The 26804-nt window shown below is 42.9% G+C and overlaps 1 protein-coding gene across 1 annotated transcript; it reads right to left on the reverse strand.

Moving 5' to 3' along the window:
- Positions 1-12083: 12083 nt before the first annotated feature.
- On the reverse strand, positions 12084-26772 carry man2b2 (mannosidase, alpha, class 2B, member 2). The gene is made up of 18 exons (XM_075450824.1): positions 26521-26772; positions 26281-26427; positions 23925-24203; positions 23724-23839; positions 21892-22069; positions 21596-21794; positions 21313-21503; positions 21031-21202; positions 19331-19467; positions 18963-19240; positions 18030-18221; positions 17279-17522; positions 16523-16633; positions 16218-16425; positions 15994-16125; positions 15067-15179; positions 14856-14973; positions 12084-12291 (listed from the first exon to the last, which is right to left on the reverse strand). Exons 1-18 carry the CDS (start codon positions 26638-26640, stop codon positions 12188-12190), a joined length of 3039 nt encoding a protein of 1012 aa, XP_075306939.1. The 5' UTR covers positions 26641-26772; the 3' UTR covers positions 12084-12187.
- Between the last annotated feature and the right edge of the window lie 32 nt (positions 26773-26804).

A 26804-nucleotide genomic window follows, 5' to 3' on the forward strand; every position in this document is an offset into this window, starting at 1 on the left:
AATTACCTGTTCCTCTCCTGTTCCTCTCTTGTTCCTCACCTGTTCATCACCTGTTCCTCTCCTGTTCCTCTCTTGTTCCTCACCTGTTAATTACCTGTTCCTCTCCTGTTCCTCTCTTGTTCCTCACCTGTTAATCACCTGTTCCTCTCCTGTTCCTCTCTTGTTCCTCACCTGTTAATTACCTGTTCATCACCTGTTCCTCTCCTGTTCCTCTCTTGTTCCTCACCTGTTAATTACCTGTTCATCACCTGTTGCTCTCCTGTTCCTCTCTTGTTCCTCACCTGTTAATTACCTGTTCCTCTCCTGTTCCTCTCTTGTTCCTCACCTGTTAATTACCTGTTCATCACCTGTTGCTCTCCTGTTCCTCTCTTGTTCCTCACCTGTTAATTACCTGTTCCTCTACTGTTCCTCTCTTGTTCCTCACCTGTGAATTACCTGTTCATCACCTGTTCCTCTCCTGTTCCTCTCTTGTTCCTCACCTGTTAATTACCTGTTCATCACCTGTTTCTCTCTTGTTCCTCACCTGTTAATTACCTGTTCATCACCTGTTCCTCTCCTGTTTCTCTCTTGTTCCTCACCTGTTAATTACCTGTTCCTCTCTTGTTCCTCACCTGTTAATTACCTGTTCATCACCTGTTCCTCTCCTGTTCCTCTCTTGTTCCTAACCTGTTAATTACCTGTTCATCACCTGTTCCTCTCCTGTTCCTCTCTTGTTCCTCACCTGTTAATTACCTGTTCATCACCTGTTCCTCTCCTGCTCCTCTCTTGTTCCTCACCTGTTAATTACCTGTTCATCACCTGTTCCTCTCCTGTTCCTCTCTTGTTCCTCACCTGTTAATTACCTGTTCATCACCTGTTCCTCTCCTGTTCCTCTCTTGTTCCTCACCTGTTAATTACCTGTTCATCACCTGTTCCTCTGTTGTTCCTCTCTTGTTCCTCACCTGTTAATTACCTGTTCATCACCTGTTCCTCTCCTGTTCCTCTCTTGTTCCTCACCTGTTAATTACCTGTTCCTCTCCTGTTCCTCACCTGTTCCTCTCTTGTTCCTCACCTGTTAATTACCTGTTAATCACCTGTTCCTCTCCTGTTCCTCTCTTGTTCCTCACCTGTTAATTACCTGTTCATCACCTGTTCCTCTCCTGTTCCTCACCTGTTCCTCTCTTGTTCCTCACCTGTTAATTACCTGTTCATCACCTGTTCCTCACCTGTTCCTCTCTTGTTCCTCACCTGTTAATCACCTGTTAATCACCTGTTCCTCTCCTGTTCCTCTCTTGTTCCTCACCTGTTAATTACCTGTTCATCACCTGTTCCTCTCCTGTTCCTCTCTTGTTCCTCACCTGTTAATTACCTGTTCCTCTCCTGTTCCTCACCAGTTCCTCTCTTGTTCCTCACCTGTTAATTACCTGTTCATCACCTGTTCCTCTCCTGTTCCTCTCTTGTTCCTCACCTGTTAATCACCTGTTAATCACCTGTTCCTCTCCTGTTCCTCTCTTGTTCCTCACCTGTTAATCACCTGTTAATTACCTGTTTCTCTCTTGTTCCTCACCTGTTAATTACCTGTTAATCACCTGTTAATAACTTGTTCCTCTCCTGTTCCTCTCTTGTTCCTCACCTGTTAATTACCTGTTCCTCTACTGTTCCTCTCTTGTTCCTCACCTGTTAATTACCTGTTAATCACCTGTTCCTCTCTTGTTCCTCACCTGTTAATTACCTGTTAATAATCTGTTAATCACCTGTTAATAACCTGTTCCTCTCCTGTTCCTCACCTGTTCCTCACCTGTTAATCACCTGCTAATCATCTGTTAATAATCTGTTAATCACCTGTTAATCATCTGTTAATCACCTGTTAATCACCTGTTAATCACCTGTTCCTCACCTGTTCCTCACCTGTTCCTCACCTGTTAATCACCTGTTAATCACCTGTTCCTCACCTGTTAATGAACTGTTCCTCTCCTGTTCCTCACCTGTTCCTCACCTGTTAATCACCTGTTAATCACCTGTTCCTCACCTGTTCCTCACCTGTTAATGAACTGTTCCTCTCCTGTTCCTCACCTGTTCCTCACCTGTTAATCACCTGTTAATCATCTGTTAATTACCTGTTAATCATCTGTTAATCACCTGTTAATCATCTGTTAATCATCTGTTAATCACCTGTTAATCACCTGTTAATCATCTGTTAATCATCTGTTAATTACCTGTTAATCATCTGTTAATCACCTGTTAATCATCTGTTAATCATCTGTTAATCACATGTTAATCACCTGTTAATCACCTGTTAATCATCTGTTAATTACCTGTTAATCATCTGTTAATCACCTGTTAATCACCTGTTAATCACCTGTTAATCACCTGTTAATCACCTGTTCCTCTCCTGTTCCTCACCTGTTCCTCTCCTGTTCCTCACCTGTTCCTCACCTGTTAATCACCTGTTCCTCTCCTGTTCCTCACCTGTTCCTCACCTGTTAATCACCTGTTAATCACCTGTTAATCACCTGTTAATCACCTGTTCCTCTCCTGTTAATCACCTGTTCCTCACCTGTTAATCACCTGTTAATCACCTGTTAATCACCTGTTCCTCACCTGTTAATCATCTGTTAATCATCTGTTAATCACCTGTTAATCACCAGTTCCTCACCTGTTCCTCATCTGTTAATCACATGTTAATCACCTGTTAATCACCTGTTAATCATCTTTTAATCACCTGTTAATCACCTGTTCCTCTCCTGTTCCTCACCTGTTCCTCACCTGTTCCTCTCCTGTTCCTCTCCTGTTCCTCACCTGTTCCTCACCTGTTAATCACCTGTTAATCATCTGTTAATCACATGTTAATCACCTGTTAATCACCTGTTAATCATCTGTTAATCATCTGTTAATTACCTGTTAATCACCTGTTAATCACCTGTTAATCACCTGTTAATCACCTGTTAATCACCTGTTCCTCTCCTGTTCCTCACCTGTTCCTCTCCTGTTCCTCACCTGTTCCTCACCTGTTAATCACCTGTTCCTCACCTGTTCCTCACCTGTTAATCACCTGTTAATCACCTGTTAATCACCTGTTCCTCTCCTGTTAATCACCTGTTCCTCACCTGTTAATCACCTGTTAATCACCTGTTAATCACCTGTTCCTCACCTGTTAATCATCTGTTAATCATCTGTTAATCACCTGTTAATCACCAGTTCCTCACCTGTTCCTCATCTGTTAATCACCTGTTAATCACCTGTTAATCACCTGTTAATCATCTTTTAATCACCTGTTAATCACCTGTTCCTCTCCTGTTCCTCACCTGTTCCTCACCTGTTCCTCTCCTGTTCCTCTCCTGTTCCTCACCTGTTCCTCACCTGTTAATCACCTGTTAATCATCTGTTAATCACCTGTTAATCATCAGTTCCTCACCTGTTCCTCACCTGTTAATCACCTGTTAATCACCTGTTAATCACCTGTTAATCACCTGTTAATCACCTGTTAATCACCTGTTCATCATCTTTTAATCACCTGTTAATCACATGTTAATCACATGTTAATCACCTGTTAATAACCTGTTAATCACCTCTTCCTCACCTGTTGCTCACCTGTTAATCACATGTTAATCACCTGTTAATCACCTGTTAATCACCTGTTAATCACCTGTTAATCACCTGTTAATCACCTGTTCATCATCTGTTAATCACCTGTTCATCATCTGTTAATCACCTGTTCCTCACCTGTTCCTCACCTGTGAATCACCTTTTAATCACCTGTTAATCACCTGTTAATCACCTGTTAATCACCTGTTCATCACCTGTTAATCATCTGTTAATCACCTGTTAATCACCTGTTAATCATCTGTTAATCACCTGTTAATCATCTGTTAATCACCTGTTAATCACCTGTTCATCACCTGTTAATCATCTGTTAATCACCTGTTAATCACCTGTTAATCATCTGTTCCTCACCTGTTAATCACCTGTTAATCATCTGTTAATCACCTGTTCATCACCTGTTCCTCTCCTGTTCCTCACCTGTTAATCATCTGTTAATCACCTGTTCATCACCTGTTCATCACCTGTTCCTCACCTGTTAATCACCTGTTCCTCACCTGTTAATCATCTGTTAATCACCTGTTCCTCATCTGTTAATCACCTGTTCCTCTCCTGTTCCTCACCTGTTAATCATCTGTTAATCACCTGTTCCTCATCTGTTAATCACCTGTTCCTCTCCTGTTCCTCACCTGTTAATCACCTGTTAATCATCTGTTAATCACCTCTTCATCACCTGTTCCTCTCCTGTTCCTCACCTGTTAATCATCTGTTAATCACCTGTTCATCACCTGTTCATCACCTGTTCCTCACCTGTTAATCACCTGTTCCTCACCTGTTAATCATCTGTTAATCACCTGTTCCTCATCTGTTAATCACCTGTTCCTCTCCTGTTCCTCACCTGTTGATCATCTGTTAATCACCTGTTCCTCTCCTGTTCCTCACCTGTTAATCACCTGTTAATCACCTGTTCATCACCTGTTCCTCACCTGTTAATCACCTGTTAATCATCTGTTAATCACCTGTTCATCACCTGTTCCTCTCCTGTTCCTCACCTGTTAATCATCTGTTAATCACCTGTTAATCACCTGTTAATCATCTGTTAATCACCTGTTCATCACCTGTTCATCACCTGTTCCTCACCTGTTAATCACCTGTTCCTCACCTGTTAATCATCTGTTAATCACCTGTTCCTCACCTGTTAATCACCTGTTCCTCACCTGTTAATCATCTGTTAATCACCTGTTCCTCATCTGTTAATCACCTGTTCCTCTCCTGTTCCTCACCTGTTAATCATCTGTTAATCACCTGTTCCTCATCTGTTAATCACCTGTTCCTCTCCTGTTCCTCACCTGTTAATCACCTGTTAATCATCTGTTAATCACCTGTTCATCACCTGTTCATCACCTGTTCCTCTCCTGTTCCTCACCTGTTCATCACCTGTTCCTCTCCTGTTCCTCACCTGTTAATCACCTGTTCCTCTCCTGTTCCTCACCTGTTAATCATCTGTTAATCATCTGTTAATCACCTGTTCATCACCTGTTCCTCACCTGTTAATCACCTGTTAATCATCTGTTAATCACCTGTTCATCACCTGTTCCTCTCCTGTTCCTCACCTGTTAATCATCTGTTAATCACCTGTTCATCACCTGTTCATCACCTGTTCATCACCTGTTCCTCACTTGTTAATCACCTGTTCCTCATCTGTTAATCACCTGTTAATCACCTGTTAATCACCTGTTCCTCTCCTGTTCCTCACCTGTTAATCATCTGTTAATCACCTGTTCCTCATCTGTTAATCACCTGTTCCTCTCCTGTTCCTCACCTGTTAATCACCTGTTAATCATCTGTTAATCACCTGTTCATCACCTGTTCCTCTCCTGTTCCTCACCTGTTCATCACCTGTTCCTCTCCTGTTCCTCACCTGTTAATCATCTGTTAATCACCTGTTCCTCACCTGTTAATCACCTGTTCCTCTCCTGTTCCTCACCTGTTAATCACCTGTTAATCATCTGTTAATCACCTGTTCATCACCTGTTCATCACCTGTTCCTCTCCTGTTCCTCACCTGTTCATCACCTGTTCCTCACCTGTTCCTCACCTGTTCATCACCTGTTCCTCTCCTGTTCCTCACCTGTTAATCACCTGTTAATCACCTGTTCATCACCTGTTAATCACCTGTTCCTCATCTGTTAATCACCTGTTAATCACCTGTTAATCATCTGTTAATCACCTGTTCATCACCTGTTCCTCTCCTGTTCCTCACCTGTTAATCATCTGTTAATCACCTGTTAATCACCTGTTAATCACCTTTTCCTCACCTGTTAATCACCTGTTCCTCATCTGTTAATCACCTGTTAATCACCTGTTAATCACCTGTTCCTCTCCTGTTCCTCACCTGTTAATCATCTGTTAATCACCTGTTCCTCATCTGTTAATCATCTGTTAATCACCTGTTAATCACCTGTTAATCATCTGTTAATCACCTGTTAATCACCTGTTCCTCTCCTGTTCCTCACCTGTTCATCACCTGTTCCTCACCTGTTAATCACCTGTTAATCACCTGTTAATCATCTGTTAATCACCTGTTAATCACCTGTTCCTCTCCTGTTCCTCACCTGTTCATCACCTGTTCCTCACCTGTTAATCACCTGTTAATCACCTGTTAATCACCTGTTAATCATCTGTTAATCATCTGTCAATCACCTGTTAATCACCTGTTAATCACCTGTTAATCACCTGTTCCTCTCCTGTTCCTCACCTGTTCATCACCTGTTCCTCACCTGTTAATCACCTGTTAATCACCTGTTCATCACCTGTTAATCACCGGTTCCTGACCTGTTAATCATATGTTAATAACCCTTTAATCACCTGTTAATCACCTGTTAATCATCTGTTAATCACCTGTTCCTCTCCTGTTCCTCACCTGTTAATCACCTGTTAATCATCTGTTAATCACCTGTTAATCACCTGTGAATCACCTGTTCCTCTCCTGTTAATCACCTGTTAATCACCTGTTAATCATCTGTTAATCACCTGTTAATCATCTGTTAATCATCTGTTCCTCACCTGTTAATCACCTGTTAATCACCTGTTAATCATCTGTTCCTCTCCTGTTCCTCACCTGTTAATCACCTGTTCCTCTCCTGTTCCTCACCTGTTAATCACCTGTTCCTCTCCTGTTCCTCACCTGTTAATCACCTGTTAATCACCTGTGAATCACCTGTTAATCACCTGTTAATCATCTGTTCCTCTCCTGTTCCTCACCTGTTAATCACCTGTTAATCACCTGTTAATCACCTGTTCATCACCTGTTCCTCACCTGTTAATCACCTGTTAATCACCTGTTCCTCACCTGTTCCTCACCTGTTAATCACCTGTTAATCACCTGTTAATCACCTGTGAATCACCTGTTAATCACCTGTTAATCATCTGTTCCTCTCCTGTTCCTCACCTGTTAATCACCTGTTAATCACCTGTTAATCACCTGTTCATCACCTGTTCCTCACCTGTTAATCACCTGTTAATCACCTGTTCCTCACCTGTTCCTCACCTGTTAATCACCTGTTAATCATCTGTTAATCACCTGTTAATCACCTGTTAATCATCTGTTCCTCACCTGTTCCTCACCTGTTAATCACCTGTTAATCACCTGTTCCTCACCTGTTCCTCACCTGTTAATCACCTGTTAATCACCTGTTCCTCACCTGTTAAACACCTGTTCTTCCAAAAGTAATGGTAAAGTTGTTCAGTTCAGTTTTTTTTAATTGCAATCATGTATTTTTTGTTTGAACTTGTTTTTTTTTGTTTGACTTTTTTAAATTTAGTTTTTGAATTGATATATTTTGCTTGCTCTTATAAACGTCTTCTTTAAACTTATTGACACAAAATAAATTCCATACTTAAGCGGCACCTTAAGGCTCGCCACAAGGATATTTTTTCGAAGTTAAGTTACAAATGCTGTTAACATAATCGATAAATTTCATAGTAAGCTAATACATTAGTATGTTTTCCACATACTCCTGGCGCAAATGGGCTGCTAACTTCAGGCTAAAGTTAGCTTTTGTTACGCTAACGTCAATTCATTATGTGTGTGTTACTTTAGCAGCATGTTTAGCCATGTTTACATTCAGTGACGGTGTGGTTATCTCTTTGCAGGGTGCTTGCGCAAGTCTTAAAAGTCTTAATAAGTATGGAATTTTGAAGCACTGTTTTCCAGACCTTAAAGTCTTGAATTTTTTGTGAAAGTCTTAATAAAGTATGGAAAATAAATGTATGGTAGAATTTTACAGTATGCTCAAAGGCATTGTGAAATGAGAAATAGGAAGGTAGGCTTTAAAACTATAATTTTACTAACTGGTCACGTACTGTATTAGCCTAATGGGATGATATTCAATCAACGCATGCTTAGCCTAGTCTGGCACATTTTCGTAACGTCACTGCTGAGGTCTATTGACATGTACTTGTGATTTTCATGTTTTGAAACGTTTTCATCAGTAAAAGCATAATTGACTGTGAATAATGCATTTGTTCATTGAATACTAGCCTATAAAAATTAACATTTCTAATAAATACAGTTGGTACAATCTCAACCAATGAAGTAGGCACACAAGTTACAAGTACATAAAGTACAGGTCTTGGGGAAAAATAGTATCAGTTTTAAAAAAGTCTGGAAATTTAATTTGTGTGTACGTTATATACTTACTGACTTATTGACCTAAATTAATTTGTTAAAAGACTATACTTATTTTTTCTTTTTCTTTTAACTAAAACTAGACTAAAACCTTTTTGACTTTTCGTCTACTAAAACTATCACATATAGAAGTGACTAAAATGTGACTAAAACTAATAAGCATTTTAGTCCAAAAGACTAAGACTAAGACTAAATCTAAGATGGTTGTCAAAAACAACACTGCTAAGTGCTTGTCAAAATTACTATTTAAGGTAGTAATGAAGTGTTGTTTCGTTTATGCGATGTGAAAACCGTTTGCTGTGACTTTCAATGATGCTTGAAAAACTCGACATGTTTCTTCAGATAAACTCCTGACGAACTGTGAAAAAGCAGCGAAAAGGTCTTATATATAAACTTTGGCGATATCAAGATCAGAGGACATATATTGTGATGTCATCAAGATCAGAGGACATGTATTGTGATGTCACCATCATGTGATGTCATCACAATTTTGTAAATGAAAGAGTAATGGAATTCTGGATGGAATTGAAGAATTCCAGAATGTTTTAAAAATAAAAAATAAAAAAAACGGCACACTGTTGTTACTCATCAGACAATGGACCATGATGGCGGCAGCAGTTTCAACACAGGGGCTCGGTGGTCGCAAACGTAGAGACGACATATGGGTGTATTTTAAATATAACCCAGCAGATAATAAAACGGAGTGTATTGTGAAGGGAGACGGTGACAAATGTGGCCACAAAGTAGGCGGGAAAAAAAATACGACCAACATTAAGCAGCACCTTAAGGCTCGCACAAGGATATTTTTTCGAAGGTAAGTTACAAATGCTGTTAACATAATCGATCATTTTCATAGTAAGCTAATACATTAGTACGTTTTCCACATACTCCTGGCGCAAATGGGCTGCTAACTTCAGGCTAAAGTTAGCTTTTGTTACGCTAACGTCAATTCATTATGTGTGTGTTACTTTAGCAGCATGTTTAGCCATGTTTACATTCAGTGACGGTGTGGTTATCTCTTTGCAGGGTGCTTGCGCAAGTCTTAAAAGTCTTAATAAGTATGGAATTTTGAAGCACTGTTTTCCAGACCTTAAAGTCTTGAATTTTTTGTGAAAGTCTTAATAAAGTATGGAAAATAAATGTATGGTAGAATGTTACAGTATGCTCAAAGGCATTGTGAAATGAGAAATAGGAAGGTAGGCTATAAAACTATAATTTTACTAACTGGTCACGTACTGTATTAGCCTAATGGGATATCCAATCAACGCATGCTTAGCCTAGTCTGGCACATTTTCGTAACATCACTGCTGAGGTCTATTGACATGTACTTGTGATTTTCATGTTTTGAAACGTTTTCATCAGTAAAAGCATAATTGACTGTGAATAATGCATTTGTTCATTGAATACTAGCCTGTAAAAATTAACATTTCTAATAAATACAGTTGGTACAATCTCAACCAATGAAGTAGGCAGTAGGCACACAAGTTACAAGTACATAAAGTTCAGGTCTTGGGGAAAAATAGTATCAGTTTTAAAAAAGTCTGGAAATTTAATTTGTGTGTACGTTATATACTTACTGACTTATTGACCTAAATTAATTTGTTAAAAGACTATACTTATTTTTTCTTTTTTTTTAAACTAAAACTAGACTAAAACCTTTTTGACTTTTCGTCGACTAAAACTATCACATATAGAAGTGACTAAAATGTGACTAAAACTAATAAGCATTTTAGTCCAAAAGACTAAGACTAAGACTAAATCTAAGATGGTTGTCAAAAACAACACTGCTAAGTGCTTGTCAAAATTACTATTTAAGGTAGTAATGAAGTGTTGTTTCGTTTAGGCGATGTGAAAACCGTTTGCTGTGACTTTCAATGATGCTTGAAAAACTCGACGTGTTTCTTCAGATAAACTCCTGACGAACTGTGAAAAAGCAGCGAAAAGGTCTTATATATAAACTTTGGCGATATCAAGATCAGAGGACATATATTGTGATGTCATCAAGATCAGAGGACTATATTGTGATGTCATCAAAATCAGAGGACATATATTGTGATGTCATCAAGATCAGAGGACATATATTGTGATGTCATCAAGATCAGAGGTGACATCAATTGTGATGTCATCAAGATCAGAGGTGACATCAATTGTGATGTCACCATCATGTGATGTCATCACAATTTTGTAAATGAAAGTAATGGAATTCTGGATGGAATTGAAGAATTCCTGAATGTTTTTTTAAAAAAAGGCACATAAGACTGAGGACAGAATGTTAGTTTTTTAACATTCTGGAATTCTTCAATTCCATCCTGTTCCTCTCCTGGACCAATCAGGGAAAGCCAAGTCTAAACCACGGCTCCTCCCCTTTTGGACCAATATCTTCATCCTATTTGTATGGTAAAATAAGAGTGTGTTTAGAAAAACAGTGGTAGGCTTTTTCTGATCAGACTGCCTGGCAGAGCGAGGTCCACAGCGCTGTGGAACTGGAGCTGGGTTACTCTTATGATATTCCCTTTGTTTATGCTCTTAAATAAATAAAACACCACACAAACAAACTTGAAATGTAAAGACTCTTTAGCTCAAAATATATAACAGAAAATTAAATAAATCACTTGGGTATAGTGAGAGTGTTAATATTTAACAGAAATAGCACCTGGTTTTTACTATTATTCAGTCTCTTATTTTCAAAACATCAAATAAAATGAAGCAAAACATTAAATACCAAATTTGATGGACCCACACGCACTCTCACACACACACACACCAGGTCCACAACAGTCTATAATCATCTAAAACCCCTGTTGCAGGCCTGTGTCGTAGCTTGGGTGCGTTGGTGCTTAAAACAAACTGGCCACTTCACTTTTAACAAGCAGAAGAAAAACTAGAAAGTTGCAAGCAGCTGTATGTGGGACCGAGGTGTGCGTACGTTGGGGCATGCGCTGGATGTCGTAGTCGCGCAGCTCTGCCCACACGCGCGATACCCTCTGCGTACGTACGAGCACATAATAACCCCAATGCGGAGGGGTTTTTGAACGTTTCTAGGGGGCGCCACTGAGCCATTTTGCTCCACCCACACACGATGTTTGATCATATGCAAGGCGTGAAATCGGGCAAAAATAGCACCAAAACACACTTTCCATCCAAAATGGCCGCCTTTCTGTGGACGTGGGACCAAGGCGTCAAGAGACTTTTTTGTGCGTCTGGGCATGATGAAGGAGTGTATCGAATTTCATCATCCCATGCGAAACTAATCCTTTTGCGGGGACCATTTTGAAGCATCGTAGGGGGCGCTACAGAGTCAATGAGCGACTCCAAAAAATATAAGGGTATAACGAAAAATATTTAGAGGTCTGGATGCTGCCAACCTGCTAAGGACCCTCCTCTTCCTCCCCCAAATACACCATAAAACTTCTTAAAACCCCCATTTAATACACAGGCTTTGAACTGCCAAGATATCTGATGTTTGATATCTGAAAACCTTATTTTGTTTGATGAGCTTCCAGTCTGAGGACTCGTTTGTTAAATATTATTTAACTTATTTTTGGGTTGTGGTTAAATTAAGACCTAACAGAAGGAGAGATTAATGGGCACCTTTTTTTGTAGAGTTGGACTCAGTCCTTTAATCTGAGTTACTCTTATTGTGACATGTTTTCCCCCCGTAATCACCAACATCTCATCATCCTTTTCGCTGACTACACGATAAAGAAAGCGCTACTCAAAGCCGGCGTTGATCCAGTGAAGAACACTCGATGCAGAATCATTACAGACGCCCAACAGGATCGAGTTTGTGAATGAAAGGAGCAACATTTCTCCCCAAAGCTGCACAAGCTGCACGTTTGTTAACATGCAAAAAGAACGGTCACAAACTTCTGATCGAGAATTAAAAAATAATCACTTTATTCCACCTCTTAACAGATCATTAAAGGGAGAGACGGATTTTGTCCAACGATCGGTCATCTTCACAGAAGACGAGTTCAGCCTAAAAGTTCCTGGACCCGAAGCCAACGAAGAAGGTCCTGATCTCTTTGGGTGAGATGGTCACGGTGAAATCTTCACCTTCACTCCCACCGTGCTGCTCGAAGTCTTCGAGAGGAGGGGAAAAAATGAGGAAAAAGGAGAAGAAAGCTTGTCAATAATAATACAGTGGAAACCGCTTATAGTGGTCACGGATATAGTAATCACAGAATCATTTCTATACAAATGCTGTTTAAATAATTTGTTTATAGTGATCAAGAAATTCATTATAATGTTCATTTTTGGCCATTTTATGAACGTAAACATGTGCAAAAATAATTTTAAAACTACGTGTAGCCATTTTATTTTGTACTCCCTTCGTTTCTGGACGTCTGCTTCTGCCTATGCTTCTTCCTATGCTTCTGCCCTATTCTTCTGCCTATGCTTCTGCCCTATGCTTCTGCCCTATTCTTCTGCCTATGCTTCTGCCTATGCTTCTGCCCTATGCTTCTGCCTATGCTTCTGCCCATTCTTCTGCCCTATGCTTCTGCCCTATGCTTCTGCCCTATGCTTCTGCCTATGCTTCTGCCTATGCTTCTGCCTATGCTTCTGCCTATGCTTCTGCCCATTCTTCTGCCCTATGCTTCTGCCCTATGCTTCTGCCCTATGCTTCTGCCTATGCTTCTGCCTATGCTTCTGCCCTATGCTTCTGCCCTATGCTTCTGCCCCATGCTTCTGCCCTATGCTTCTGCCTTATGCTTCTGCCTATGCTTCTGCCCTATGCTTCTGCCCTATGCTTCTGCCCTATTCTTCTGGCCTATGCTTCTGCCAAATGCTTCTGCCCTATGCTTCTGCCTATGCTTCTGCCTATGCTTCTGCCCTATGCTTCTGCCCATGCTTCTGCCCTATGCTTCTGCCCATTCTTCTGCCCATTCTTCTGCCCTATGCTTCTGCCCCATGCTTCTGCCTATGCTTCTGCCCATGCTTCTGCCCATGCTTTTGCCCATTCTTCTGCCCTATGCTTCTGCCTATGCTTCTGCCCTATTCTTCTGCCCTATGCTTCTGCCCTATGCTTCTGCCTATGCTTCTGCCTATGCTTCTGCCTTATGCTTCTGCCCTATGCTTCTGCCCTATGCTTCTGCCTATGCTTCTGCCCTATGCTTCTGCCTATGCTTCTGCCCTATGCTTCTGCCTATGCTTCTGCCCTATGCTTCTGCCCTATGCTTCTGCCTATGCTTCTGCCCTATGCTTCTGCCTATGCTTCTGCCTATGCTTCTGCCCTATGCTTCTGCCTATGCTTCTGCCCTATGCTTCTGCCTATGCTTCTGCCTTATGCTTCTGCCCTATGCTTCTGCCTATGCTTCTGCCCTATGCTTCTGCCTATGCTTCTGCCCTATGCTTCTGCCCTATGCTTCTGCCCTATGCTTCTGCCTATGCTTCTGCCCTATGCTTCTGCCCTATGCTTCTGCCCTATGCTTCTGCCCTATGCTTCTGCCTATGCTTCTGCCCTATGCTTCTGCCCTATGCTTCTGCCTATGCTTCTGCCCTATGCTTCTGCCCTATGCTTCTGCCTATGCTTCTGCCCTATGCTTCTGCCTATGCTTCTGCCCTATGCTTCTGCCCTATGCTTCTGCCTATTCTTCTGCCCTATGCTTCTGCCCTATGCTTCTGCCCTATTCTTCTGCCCTATGCTTCTGCCCTATGCTTCTGCCCTATGCTTCTGCCCTATTCTTCTGCCCTATGCTTCTGCCCTATGCTTCTGCCCTATGCTTCTGTCCTATGCTTCTGCCCTATGCTTCTGCCCTATGCTTCTGCCCTATTCTTCTGCCCTATGCTTCTGCCCTATGCTTCTGCCCTATTCTTCTGCCCTATGCTTCTGCCCTATGCTTCTGCCCTATGCTTCTGCCCTATGCTTCTGCCCTATTCTTCTGCCCTATGCTTCTGCCCTATGCTTCTGCCCTATTCTTCTGCCCTATGCTTCTGCCCTATGCTTCTGCCCTATGCTTCTGCCCTATGCTTCTGCCTCGCAAGCTAACGTAACGAGTTGACACCGGGCAGCAAGCGCGCGAATCATGGCTGGAAAAAGGAAGTAATTTTCTCTGAATGAAAAACGTAGTCTCCTCGAGGCGAATGACAAATTACCAAAAACGAGCCAACGAGATGCTGCGGCGAAGCTTGGCATTCCTCAGGCTACCTTGTGTAGTCCAATTAAGCAACGAGAGACAGTCATGAATGCTAACGACGGAGAAAGAAAACGTATTTGAGTTATGTCTGCGCACTGCGCAGTACTGTGCTGTGATTAGGCATTTGTTTCAAACTTTATTTTCAGACTTGTAAAAAAAAAAAAAGCACCGGCGGCACAGCAGAGAACAAGTTACGTACTGTATTTGAGTTAGTCTACAGTATGTAGTACTGTAATTAAACTTGCATGACAATAAAATTCAGTAAATGCTGAAGCTATCCGTTTCATTTAATTTTTCTCATTGAAAAACGATACAAATTGCATTTAGATGATATTCTGCATAAAAAAATGAAATACCTGTAATACAAATTCGGTTTTAGTAATCAACCGCTTATAGTGTTCAAATTGGCTCTGGACCAACGTGATCACTATAAGCGGTTTCCACTGTAATAATGTAAAATGTGACATAAAGGACACGTCAGGTATCGTGTTCTTTGTTGCAATTGCTCACTTTTTTGTGGTTTCTCTGCAGTTTTCCACTCCCACCTCTGCAGACTGCTGACGTCCCAGGTTCCTGTGAGAGAACGCTCCTCCAGCGCTCTCACTTCCCCCAGACCCTGCAGGACTTCCTGTTCACACCCGGAAACAACCCTAAATCCTAAAAGCTCAAAGTTTCCCCTCATAGAAAAACTGTAACATCAATATGTTGAGAAACTCTGTACCTTTAGGTTTAAGGTGACTGGCTTGGAAAGCTCGGGGTCCTCTCCCTCCTCATAGATGTGCATGATTCTCATCAGGACCCGATCGTAGTCTGGCTCCGACCGCGGGGCCTCACCTGTGAGCGTGGCGTGCACAGATGAACGAGAAGTCAGAACAACCTGAGAGAAATCACACAGTGGGGTCACATGGCACTGAAAGGATCGGATTATTGGCTAAATTACAATAAGATTGAGTTATTAAGTTCATGTAGACACCTTAATCTGACAAGAAATTGGATCGGATCGAGTTACTCGCGGAAGTGGCTCTATTAGCAATAGTTGAAATGGGTACAGCGCCACCTATCATACCGGGGTATAACACGCTTTGTGCCAATGATCCGATTCATTCACCGGCATATATTCAATATATTATTATTGGATAATTATGGAAGTTTTTCTGTGCCATCAGTTTGAATTCGAATTTAGAATATTGAATTTTTACAGCATCAAAATCAGACTTTGAATTTGAAAAAGCAACAGTGTAAAAAAAAAATCAATTTCTAAAAACAAAAATCAGTGGAAAACCATTTAACTTAAAAAAATTCAGTGGAAAAAGAACCAGACTCAACATCCGGGTAAACAGGGAGAAGCAATCGATCCCTGTCTCAATCCATCTCTGAATTTTTTTCCACTGAATTTTTGTTTTTAGAATTTTTTTTTTATTTTTTTTTTTTTACACTGTTGGTTTTTCAAATTCAAAGTCTGATTTTGATGCCTGTAAAAATTCAATATTAGAAATTCGTATTCAAACTGATGGCACAGAAAAACTTCCATAGATAATTCCCCTTGCTCAACTCATTCTTATTGTAATTTAGCCAATAATCCGATCCTTTCAGTGCCATGTGACCCCACTGACTGAGTGCTGCTATTGCCTTCTTTCTCACAGCTGACCCGAGTTTATGTGGCCGAGGTGAACGTCGTGATTCGAGCTGTAGTTCCATCCGGGGATGCTGAGGCTGAGCAGGTGGAGGCTGGGCGGCAGGACAACTGGCGGTGCAGCAGAGCTGCTGCCGGGCTCCTTCTCTAAGGACACAACAAGGTTGGGCACCTTTATAAACACAACCTGAAGCCAACCAGTCGAAGGTATCGTTACATTTAGCCAGTAAGCTCAGTGCCTGTATATGGCCTGCGAGGCTGGTCTATGGGCATGACGACGGGTCTGTGCTGCAGCTCTATTGCCTCCCTCTGGTGCAGCCTGGAGGTGGCGTTCCTGGATCCCAGCACCATCCACAGGGTGGGCCTCACCACCGAGCTGTCATTCAGGGTCAGGTTGTAGCCGAGGTTCCACGTTAAATTGTTCCAAAGACGTCGGTGGAGCATGACCTGAGAGGAGGAGGAGGGGGGCATGTTAAAAAGGTCTCTGTGCCACAGAGGCAGGAAGAAATGTGCGTTTGCCTCCTTTTCTTTTGGTTTTCTCCACCTCGAGTTGTCCGTTGGCTTGACTGGACACGCCGTGAGCTCTGTCGCTGAGGAGCACCAGTCTGCTGAGGTCGTCCTCGATGTGGGCCGCCCGAACCATGGGGAAGTAATTCTGAAAAAATGTGCATCAAACCTGAACTTCGGTGTCTAAAAAAAACATCGGCTGTGTTCGAAACCGCATACTACATACTACATACTTCCATACTGCATGCAACTGCATTTCGCTCCTGCCCGAGCCGAAATCAGCCGGCCTGAAGCTGATTTCACTTAAGCTCTAAACTCTGTAAACTTTAGCAACATTTGAAACATTTTCAGGCGAGAAAGTAGTCGTTTAGATCCCCAACGTGTTGAAAACCTGACAAAATACCGGCTATTTACAATTCTGTTCCAACGAATTCGACGCTACTAAAGCTAGCCGTAGTGAGCAACGCACTTCCGGTTATTTTCACAAAATAAAATACCCGTTGCCTTTTATCATAGGGAAAGCCATTACCATACAATTGGTGCTTTTGTTTTGAAAACAGGAAGTGAACCTACCCTCGTTGTAGCTAGCTTGAAACTGCCGTTTTGACAGGAAATGACGATCGGCGACGTCACGTTACGTTGCATCTTGGGTAGTTTGAGTACGAGTAGTAACCTCATGATGCATAACCAACATTTCGGTTAATCTAGTATGCATCCGGGGAAAAAAGTCAGTAGGAGAAGTATGCGGTTTCGAACACAGCCTAAATCATGCACGTGTTTAATCCGAACCTACCCTCGCTACGGTGTTATTGGCGAATTTCTTGTAAGCCCTCTTCATCATCTGGTAGCCGTTGTCGTCCGAGTACAGAGTCCTGTTGTTCCTCAGGCCGGTGCTGGTTCTGAGGACCACCTCCGTGTTGAGATGGAGGGGACCCAGCGAGTAGGCCTGCTCCAGCCTGTGGCACGCCGGCCCGGACCCGACGCGTTCAGGGACGCGCGTGCTGATCGAGTAGGCGTAGTCTCTGTCGGTGTCCTCCCTTCAACACGTAAAAGCAAGAAGGCAAAGGTTTCAGACACGGACAGACGTCTCATCGGCTTACAGATAAGACAGATCGGCGTTTTGTTCGCATGGCTCTCATCAACACCAGATCCGTCGCAAATAAGACTTTTATCCTAAAACCCAGTAGTATGATGACACTTTTATCTTATTCGATTTTGTTGTATTTTGTTGCTTTCACTGTTCTTTTATTGTTTTTACTTATTCTTCTCTTTATTTATTTATTACCAAAGCACTTTGGTTACTTTATTACTTTATTTATTTTTATTTAATTTTTTATTTAATTTTAATTTATTTTAAATTTAATTTAATTTTTATTTTAATTTTATCTATTTTTTTATTTTATTTACTTTATTTATTACTTTATTTATTATAAAGCACTTTGGTACATCGTAATGATTGTTTGTAACGGGCTGTATAAATAAAGTACATTTACATTTATCGACTGAAAACAGCGATGCAGAATCGGCGGGTGACTCGTACCCACCTGTAGAAGTACTGCCTGATCTCAGTGACGATCTTCCCCGGGATAATCTCCATTTCCACAGCCTCGTAGGCTCGCCTAGCCGAACCGTTAGCGCTGAAGATGTAGTTGTCAGAGATGGGTCCGGCTTTCACATCTCCGTTTGCACGATACTCCCAGAAATCCTGCGTCATCTTTACTCGCCGTTTATCCGTCCTGCAACCAAAGAATAGAAGCCACGGAGTAGCATCGGTCATTTAGAGATTACATCGAAACAACAGGAATGTTTGAGCTGGAGGAGGCTTAAAGGGATAGTTCGCCTCTTTTGACATGAAGCTGTATGACATCCCATATTAGCAATATCATTTATGAACATTTTCTTACCCCCTGCTGCGTCCTGTGAGCCGAGTTCCAGCCTCGTTTTGGTGTTGATGAAGGTAGTCCGGCTAGTTGGCTGGGGCTTAAAAAATAAAGTGCTTTGCTTTTCAAAACAATATGCGTTCAAAAGAGTAATACATTTGCATCACAAAATCGTTCTCCAGGAAAAAGTCAGACCTCACAATCACTTTGTGCCATTTTCTCTCCCTTCGTATCACTACGGGCTGTGCAGACCGAGCAGTAAACACTGTAACAGGCGCCGCTGTCGGCAGCACGCAGTGATAAGAAGGGAGAGAAAATAGGGCCAAGCGATTGTGAGGTCTGACTTTTTCCTGGAGAACGATTTTGTGATGCAAATGTATTACTCTTTTGAACGCATATTGTTTTGAGAAGCAAAACGCTTTATTTTTTAAACCCCAGCCAACTAGCCGGACTACTTTCGTCAACACCAAAACTCAGCTGGAACTCGGCTCACAGGACGCAGCAGGGGGTAAGAAAATGTTCATAAATGATATTGCTAATATGGGATGTCATACAGCTTCATGTCAAAAGAGGCGAACTATCCCTTTAAAAGCTCACAGGTAGGTGATGCTGTGCAGCAGATTGGTGTCTTCGTCAAACATGAGCTTGTAACAGTCGTTCAGAACCGGCAGAAGCCTCCGTCCTGTGTTCCGCCGGTCCTTCACGCTGAGCCTCTCAAACCGAACCCCCTTCGCCTTGTAAGCCTGCGCACACTCGGGCTTTGTGGCGCACGGCTTCTCAGAGAACTCAATCAGGTATTTCCTGTGCCGGAGGCCCGCGAGTTCCACCACCACGAAAAGGTCGTAGGATCCATTGGACTGGGCCGACTTTTGGATCTGCAGCACAGAGAGCACACAGACTTTATCAGACTTTAACACACGCTGAGCTGTCAGAATCCCACCAGGCGGGATGAGGGATGCATCCACCTGCGCAGGGACCGGCTGTCCGCTGTCATCGTACACGGCCGCGTTCGGGAGCGCCACGGTGACGTTGATGACCGTGGTGATGTTCCACGCTAACGGGTTGTACACGATGATGTGCTGCTCCAGAGCCTGATCAGCACCTGGAACAAGGAAAGGAAACTTTTCTCACATGTGAACCCTCTCAGGGTCTTAAGAGTAATCAGAACATATTTCAGCTCTAAATAGCTCTAATACAGGGGTTCCCAAACTTTTCCATGCCAAGGCCCCCCAAACAGTATTAGCTTCTGGCCCCCTTTGCAAACCACAGACAATGCTACAAAATATGTAAAGGAACATCAACTTTTAGAACGTATTTTCTTTCTTTTATTTACGGACAGTAGCTCGCTGTGTGAATGCAGCAGATTGCCTGACTAAATCTTTACTAAATGTTCTTCTTTACGTCTGAAGAAGTCGTTTTTAATCAAGTGACGCTGAAGTTTCGAAGGTTTTAAGAAGAATAGAAAGAAATAGAATAGAAAAAAACTTTATTCATCCCCCAAAGGGTGGAAATTCAAATTAGTCAAGCAGCTCAAAAAAATTATTAATATTTACAATGATTGCATATTAACAACAACAATAATAATACCAATTCTAATCAAAAATACTACTACTAACTAATAATAATAAGAAATGACTAAATAAATAAAAAAAACACTCATTTGAGAGGGTCTCCAGACAGAGAACGTATTATGGACAATCGTGACCATTTTTCTGTATGGCTGTAAAGCCAAATGTATGCTGCCTCATAATTTCTGATTTTAGTTGGCCAGTTCTTAGGGTTTTTTCTGCAGCAGTGTCCTCCACAGCAGGGCTGTTGGTCTGTTCCTTCGGTCTGTTACTAGTCTAAAACCCGTCTATTTTGGCTAAGCTACCAACAAGCTAGCTTGAGGAGCAGAGCAGCTTGAGAACAGGCGCAAACCGCCAGGTCTACGATGTTTTGACTGGCAGCCAATCAGAAAGACAAGCATGGCAAATAACATTTCGATATGATATATTATTATAAATTGTATTTTACATTACTGATTTTAAAAAAATGGACTATTTTTTCTAAAATTTTTTTTTAGAAAAAATAAAAAATTAGATTTTTTTATTTTTATTTTTGCATTTTTTTCATATATTCCCTCCCCTTTTCTGAGGCCCCCCTAGCGGCCCCCACTTTGAAAACCACTGCTCTAATAAACCAAGTTGTACAGTAGTAGAGCGAAGGAAGGAGCCATATTTGGCATCAATTTGGTTTCGTAACGACATCCATGCACATGAAAACACGACGGAAGCAGCGACAGCAAACACGCCTGAAGGCCGACGTGTGGCGGCGTTCTGGATAAAGAAAGCACGCCGACCGAGAGGAGCGAGAAAAAAGCCAGGCGAAATACTCAATAACGTCCCCAATTAAAAAGTTTGCTCTTTACTCGTTTATTATCTGCAATGACTTCTGTGAAAACCTCCTTTTCGATAATTAATCAAACCCAATCGCGGCTCTCTGAATTGGATTAGCAGCGATAGGAGGCCCCCGCCAAAATAAAGGCCCCAAGTCACGATAAAGACAGGGAATAAATTGAATTTGAACACAAATCGCATGTTTGTGAATCAGGTTTCCATCCTCCATTCAACTGAAATCAGTCACGTTGGGTCTTGTGGATTCGACCCACACAACTTATTTACACCTTTTTCAAAGGAGCTGCTGCTGAGGGAGCCGGAGACGGCGAGGTTGTGCGGCAACAGAAAGAGCGCAGCCAGAAGCTCCTCCACCCCCATCACGGCCTGCGTCAGATGCTGCACGTACATGTCGGCCACCTTAGGAGACTCTGTACCAGTGATTCCATCGTGGTGCTGGACCTGAAGAGTTGCATTGCAATGCCTGATCATCATTCGGCTCGAATCCGACCACGAATTTGTTTAATTTCGAGACATTTCAGTCACAGAAGTTGCGTGCTGGCACAGATTACCTCAGAAACAGCCCAGCGCAGACTTCTGAGCTTCTCCAGGGCCCAGTCTTTGGGCACAGGTCCGTCTGGGAAGCTGATTCTGTATTGTGTGAAAAGCGTCTCCGCCGCGTGCAGACGGGAACTGGCCCGTCTCGCCACTCCTTTCAGGACATTTCTGGACGCGTAGAACCCCGTCCACGCTTGGTGCGGCTCTACGAAACACAACAGCAGCAACAATCGGAGCGCCGCATCCCATTTCTCAATCATCTTCTCGTATTTTTGTGCAATGAAACGGGCGTCTCACCTGTTGAATACGGCAGGAAATCTTCGCCACCACGGACGTCCCAGGTCAGATTCGACTGGTGGACGGACTGGAAGTATTCGCTCAGAGTGGCGTACTGGACGGTCACCCCGAACTCTTTGCTGTTCTGGTTGATGTACTTCATCAGAGGATCCATGTTGCTGAACTGCACCGACGAGTTGTAGAACTGTTTGTCGCAGCCCTGAAACACAACGGTGGAAAGGTGCCGTTCGCTTACTTTGCAGCTGAGGCTTCGGCGTCAAAAGCGCAAACAAAAAAAGATGGTTTCGTGCACTGACCCACGGCCAGAGCACGTGGTTAGTCCTGAACCACGCCGCCCTCTGCTTGATGTTCTCCACCATGGTTTCGGCGTAGGGGTGAACCGTCTCCTTGGTGACGGGGAGGCTCATGTTGGGGTAGACTCCGTCTTTAGGAGGGTCCGGGAATAAGGCGACTCCGTTCCAATAGAAACCAGAACTGAAGCGCAAACACTTTGTTTTAATTTACAGGGTGAAAACTGTATAAACAAAACATTAATGTTTGGATTTCATCATTTTAAGCATAAAATCAACACAATATTAACATTTTACTCTTTTAATATCATGAAAATCATCAGTACCGGTATATTGTGACACCTTTAGTGTGCAGTTTATCTAAGTTACGCATTTGGAAGTTTTTTGTTAATTTCTTTGGTGTTTTTCATCAAATCAACAGTCTGATTGGGCTTCAACACACTAATAATGGGTGACTGTGGCTGTGTTCGAAACCGCATACTATTCCTACTTCTCCTACTACTCATACTCATCAACTTTTTGAGTTAGTATGCGAGTTTGAGTAAGCGAGAAGTTCCCAGATGCATACTAGATTCGCTGAAATGTTGGGTATGCATCATGAGGTTACGACTCATACTCAAACTACCCAAGATGCAACGTAACGTGACGTCGCCGATCGTCATTTCCTGTCAAAACGGCAGTTTCAAGCTAGCTACAACGAGGGTAGGTTCACTTCCTGTTTTCGTAATGGCTTTCCCTATGATAAAAGGCAACGGGTATTTTATTTTGTGAAAATAACCGGAAGTGCTTTGCTCACTGCAGCTAGCTTTAGTAGCGCCGAATTCATCCATCCATCCATCCATCCATCATCTTCCGCTGGTCCGGGGATCGGGTCGCGGGGGCAGCAGCTTGAGCAAAGAGACCCAGACGTCCCTGTCCCCGGCCACTTCCTCCAGCTCTTCTGGGGGGACCCCGAGGCGTTCCCAGGCCAGCCGAGAGACATAGTCTCTCCAACGTGTCCTGGGTCTTCCCCGGGGCCTCCTCCCAGTGGGACGGGCCCGGAACACCTCACCGGGGAGGCGTCCAGGAGGCATTCTCACCAGATGCCCGAGCCACCTTATCTGACTCCTCTCGATGCGGAGGAGCAGCGGTTCTACTCCGAGCCCCTCCCGGATGACCGAGCTTCTCACCCTATCTCTAAGGGAGAGCCCAGACACCCTGCGGAGGAAACTCATTTCGGCCGCTTGTATTCGCGATCTCGTTCTTTCGGTCACTACCCACAGCTCGTGACCATAGGTGAGGGTAGGAACATAGATTGACCGGTAAATCGAGAGCTTCGCCTTCTGGCTCAGCTCCTTCTTCACCACGACGGGCCGGTGCAGAGCCCGCATCACTGCAGACGCCGCACCGATCCGCCTGTCAATCTCCTGTTCCATTCGTCCCTCACTCGTGAACAAGACCCCGAGATACTTGAACTCCTCCACTTGGGGAAGGATCTCATTCCCGACCCGGAGAGAGCATTCCACCCTTTTCCGGCCGAAGACCATGGTCTCGGATTTGGATTCGGATTTGCGCCGAATTCATCGGAACAAAATTTTAAATAGCCGGTATTTTGGCAGGTTTTCAACACGTTGGGGATCTAAACGACTACTTTCTCGTAGAAATGCATTGTGGGTAAACGCTCTGCATACTGTCTGATCGATGAGTATGCAGTATGGAAGTATGTAGTATGTAGTATGTGGTTTCGAACACAGCCTGTGTGTAGCAGCACACTCGAGGAGTAAAAACACACAACAAGGATGGTTTAAAACCAAAATAACGAACATAAATTTAAGCGGAAGACAGAGAACACGGCCCACCTGTTGGAGAATGGCAGGTGAGACGGAGTGCAGTAGCTGAACTGGTCCATGGTGTGAGTGAAGATCTCTTGTTGGGCTTTTAAAGAGGGAGAACCTCGCCACACAAACTGGAGTTTCTATATCCGGAACCACAGTTTACAGAAGCTCATTATCACAACCAGGAGCTTGGCTATTCGACAGGGACAGCTGATGGAGGCTGACCTTGCTTTTCTGCATGCCGTCTTTGAGGTCGTAGTCTACGCGAGAGATGAGGTGTGCGTTGAACCCGGCCAGGGCGAACAGGACCGGCGTGGTGGCGGAGGCTCCAAACGGATCCACGTGCCAAGAGAACTGAGGGCGCACCCCAAACGTCTGGTATAGGAAACCGTGGCCCTCCGTCATCTGCAACATCTCATCCTCCAGGTCGGTCACGGCCTCATCGTGCATCACTTGGCCCCCGATGATGAACTCAAGTCGACCTTCTTTTACAAGCTGCCGCACCTGGACAGACGATCACACTCAAAGGGGTGAGCTGAGACTGTTAGTGTTACTGGCACAATATAAGTTCTCTATTTATCCACCATTTTGTCTCCAATAAAGCCTGTAAATTAAACATGCTGTATTTCACATTTCATCGCAAGATCCTAAGGGTGATTCTTTTATTTTATACCTTATAAAACAATACTTTAGTGCACTGGGCTTAGAGGTGAATCAGAGTAGCGATGTTAAAGTTTCCATTTATTCATTTATCATAATTATTAACACCTATTTTTTATGACTGATATTATTCAGACTGTATAGACCCTCCAGAAAAACGCGGGCTAAAATCCTGGATTTTGCGATTGAATATGCTGGGTTTTTTAATGATTTTATGCCGTGAAATTGCGAGAAGTTGCGGAAACTTGTGAATTATGCAAAAAGTTGTGAATTATGCAAAGTTGCAAAATATGCTGCTACTGAATGAAAAAGAGTCATTTTAAAGACCTCCTATGATAAACAAGCATACTGGAACCAAGTTACTTCACAGAAGGTTTTTTTATTTTAACAACTTGAGCAGTTTCACAATACATACACACGCACGCACGCACGCACGCACGCACGCACGCACGCACATGGGCTACCAGATGATGAAGAGGGCTTACAAGAAATGCTCCAACACACAGTTGCACGGGGTGCAGAATAGTTTCCCCCCGCTTTCGTGCAAGACATCGTGGTACTGGTTTGCCCGGTCTTTGGCAGTAATGTGCATCGGTAGGTGAGATCGATTAGCTTTTTTCATTTTGTCTCTCGTTAATTTTCGACATTTCTTTCTCTTCCCAACTTTATGCAGAAAAGTGCGGAGATTGTGAAATCAAGCGAGTCCTGCATATTTCGCACATTTTGCGCGGAAAATGTGATTATTGCGGTGAATATGCGGCTTTTTGGAAAAATATTGACCCCCGCATAAATCAGCGGTATTTTGCTGATTTTGCAATAAAATCAGCGATCGCAAAATCACGTTTTTTCTGGAGGGCCTAACTGTATGAAAAGTTCTGTACAAATAAAAGTCTAATTGCTTGATTTATTAATTAATGAAGTGGGAGTTTGTGGGTTTGCAGAGGAGCACATGAGCAGCCGTCTTTGGATTCGGATGTTGATTCAGGACCCTTCCTTTATTCCTTTAACATTCCTTTATACCTCAGTCTATTAAGATAATGAATAAACTTGGGAACAAATGGGATTGAGTGGGACAAAAAGGGACCACTGCAGTTAGTGTTTGTACTGTAGGTGGTGATGGAATGGAGTAATGACCATGAGGGTACTAGCTGAGAGGGGGGTATACATGAATGTATCCTTGTTTTTACTATTTTTCTTAAATTGTGGAATGAAGGAATTCTAGATATTTATTATAGAGTGAATGTGTTATAGAGGTATGGACTGGATGGGACAGGGGCAGTGGGTTAGGACATCCAATGTTTCTGTTTCTGAGCCTGTACCTTACATTTTATTGTTGTCTGTTTTGTCTGTTGGTGTTGTCCTCTTATGTGTTTTATGGTGCTGTAACCTCCCTGTCTCCGAGACAAATTTCTCCTTTGTGGAGACTAATAAAGAAACCTAACCTAACCTAACCTAATCCTAACAGGCTGAAATGACCCGGAAGTGTTTCTGCTCGAATTCTCCAAATACAAAGGAAAGGAGCTTCAGTGTTTCCTTTATTATTATCTCCTTTAGAAGAGGATACACCGGACCATCATTCATGAAGGAAAGGAGATCAGTCTGTCGCATAATTCCTTGTGGCCTCAAGGACCTTCCTTTTTTCAGTTATGGACTTTAATTATTAGTATGATTTATCTCATTTGAGTATGAGATCATCTATGAGTAAAAAAAGGGATAAGACGAAGTATCTAAAGTACTTTCTGTGGCGTCTGTGATTAACTTTTGCAGTTTCAGGGCTGCAGACCCACATCACAGCTTCCTGTTAGGGATCCTCTATTTGTTGCTCCGCCCCTGATAAAGCACAACATGGGAATATCACTTCCATCTCTCTTTTTTTTTCCCAAAGGCAATATATTATATTGGTGGTGTCATGTGACCTTGCCTGTTTCTTATGGCTGTCCGAGGCCACAGTGTCCCACCACAGCCGGAAAAACTCCTGCTCCACAGCGATGAACCTGCGCTCTTTGACCTTTGACAGCTCCTCAGTCACGCTGGTGTACACATTGGCCGCATAGGCGTGCATGCTCTCCTGTGGAATTTATTTATTCATTATTTATTTATCCATTTATTCAGACTGAACCACCACAGGCTGTACAAAGCGTGCTTCTTTAGTAAAACTCACCTGTATAGTGTACACCCAGCCTACATCCATGTGACTGTGAGGAATTACAAAGGTTTGAATGGGCTGCCCTCGAGCTCCACAAAAACAGCACACAAACGCGAAAAAGGCTAAAAGTCTCATTTTGTCCGCCCGTAAAACATTACATATACTCCGATACACCCTCAAATACTCCCCGCGGACTTCCTTATCATGTTGTTTTTGTTTTGCGGCACATGACTCCGCCGACTCATCCAGTACGGAAGCCCGCGCAGACCAAAGCAGCCGAACTTCGTCGCTTCGCGTCG

Source organism: Odontesthes bonariensis, chromosome 19 (assembly GCF_027942865.1).
Source record: "Odontesthes bonariensis isolate fOdoBon6 chromosome 19, fOdoBon6.hap1, whole genome shotgun sequence".
NCBI classification, from domain to species: domain Eukaryota; kingdom Metazoa; phylum Chordata; class Actinopteri; order Atheriniformes; family Atherinopsidae; genus Odontesthes; species Odontesthes bonariensis.

Bases quoted from the DNA above. Each gene is read 5' to 3' on its own strand.
- man2b2 (XM_075450824.1), bottom strand. From the start codon at position 26,640: ATGAGACTTTTAGCCTTTTTCGCGTTTGTGTGCTGTTTTTGTGGAGCT. The intron at 18,222-18,962 runs GTGAGCTTTTAA...CTTTGGTTGCAG, and splicing joins CTGCACAGCATCACCTACCT to GACGGATAAACGGCGAGTAA. The intron at 16,426-16,522 runs GTGGAGAAAACC...TCCTCCTCTCAG, and splicing joins AAGCCAACGGACAACTCGAG to GTCATGCTCCACCGACGTCT.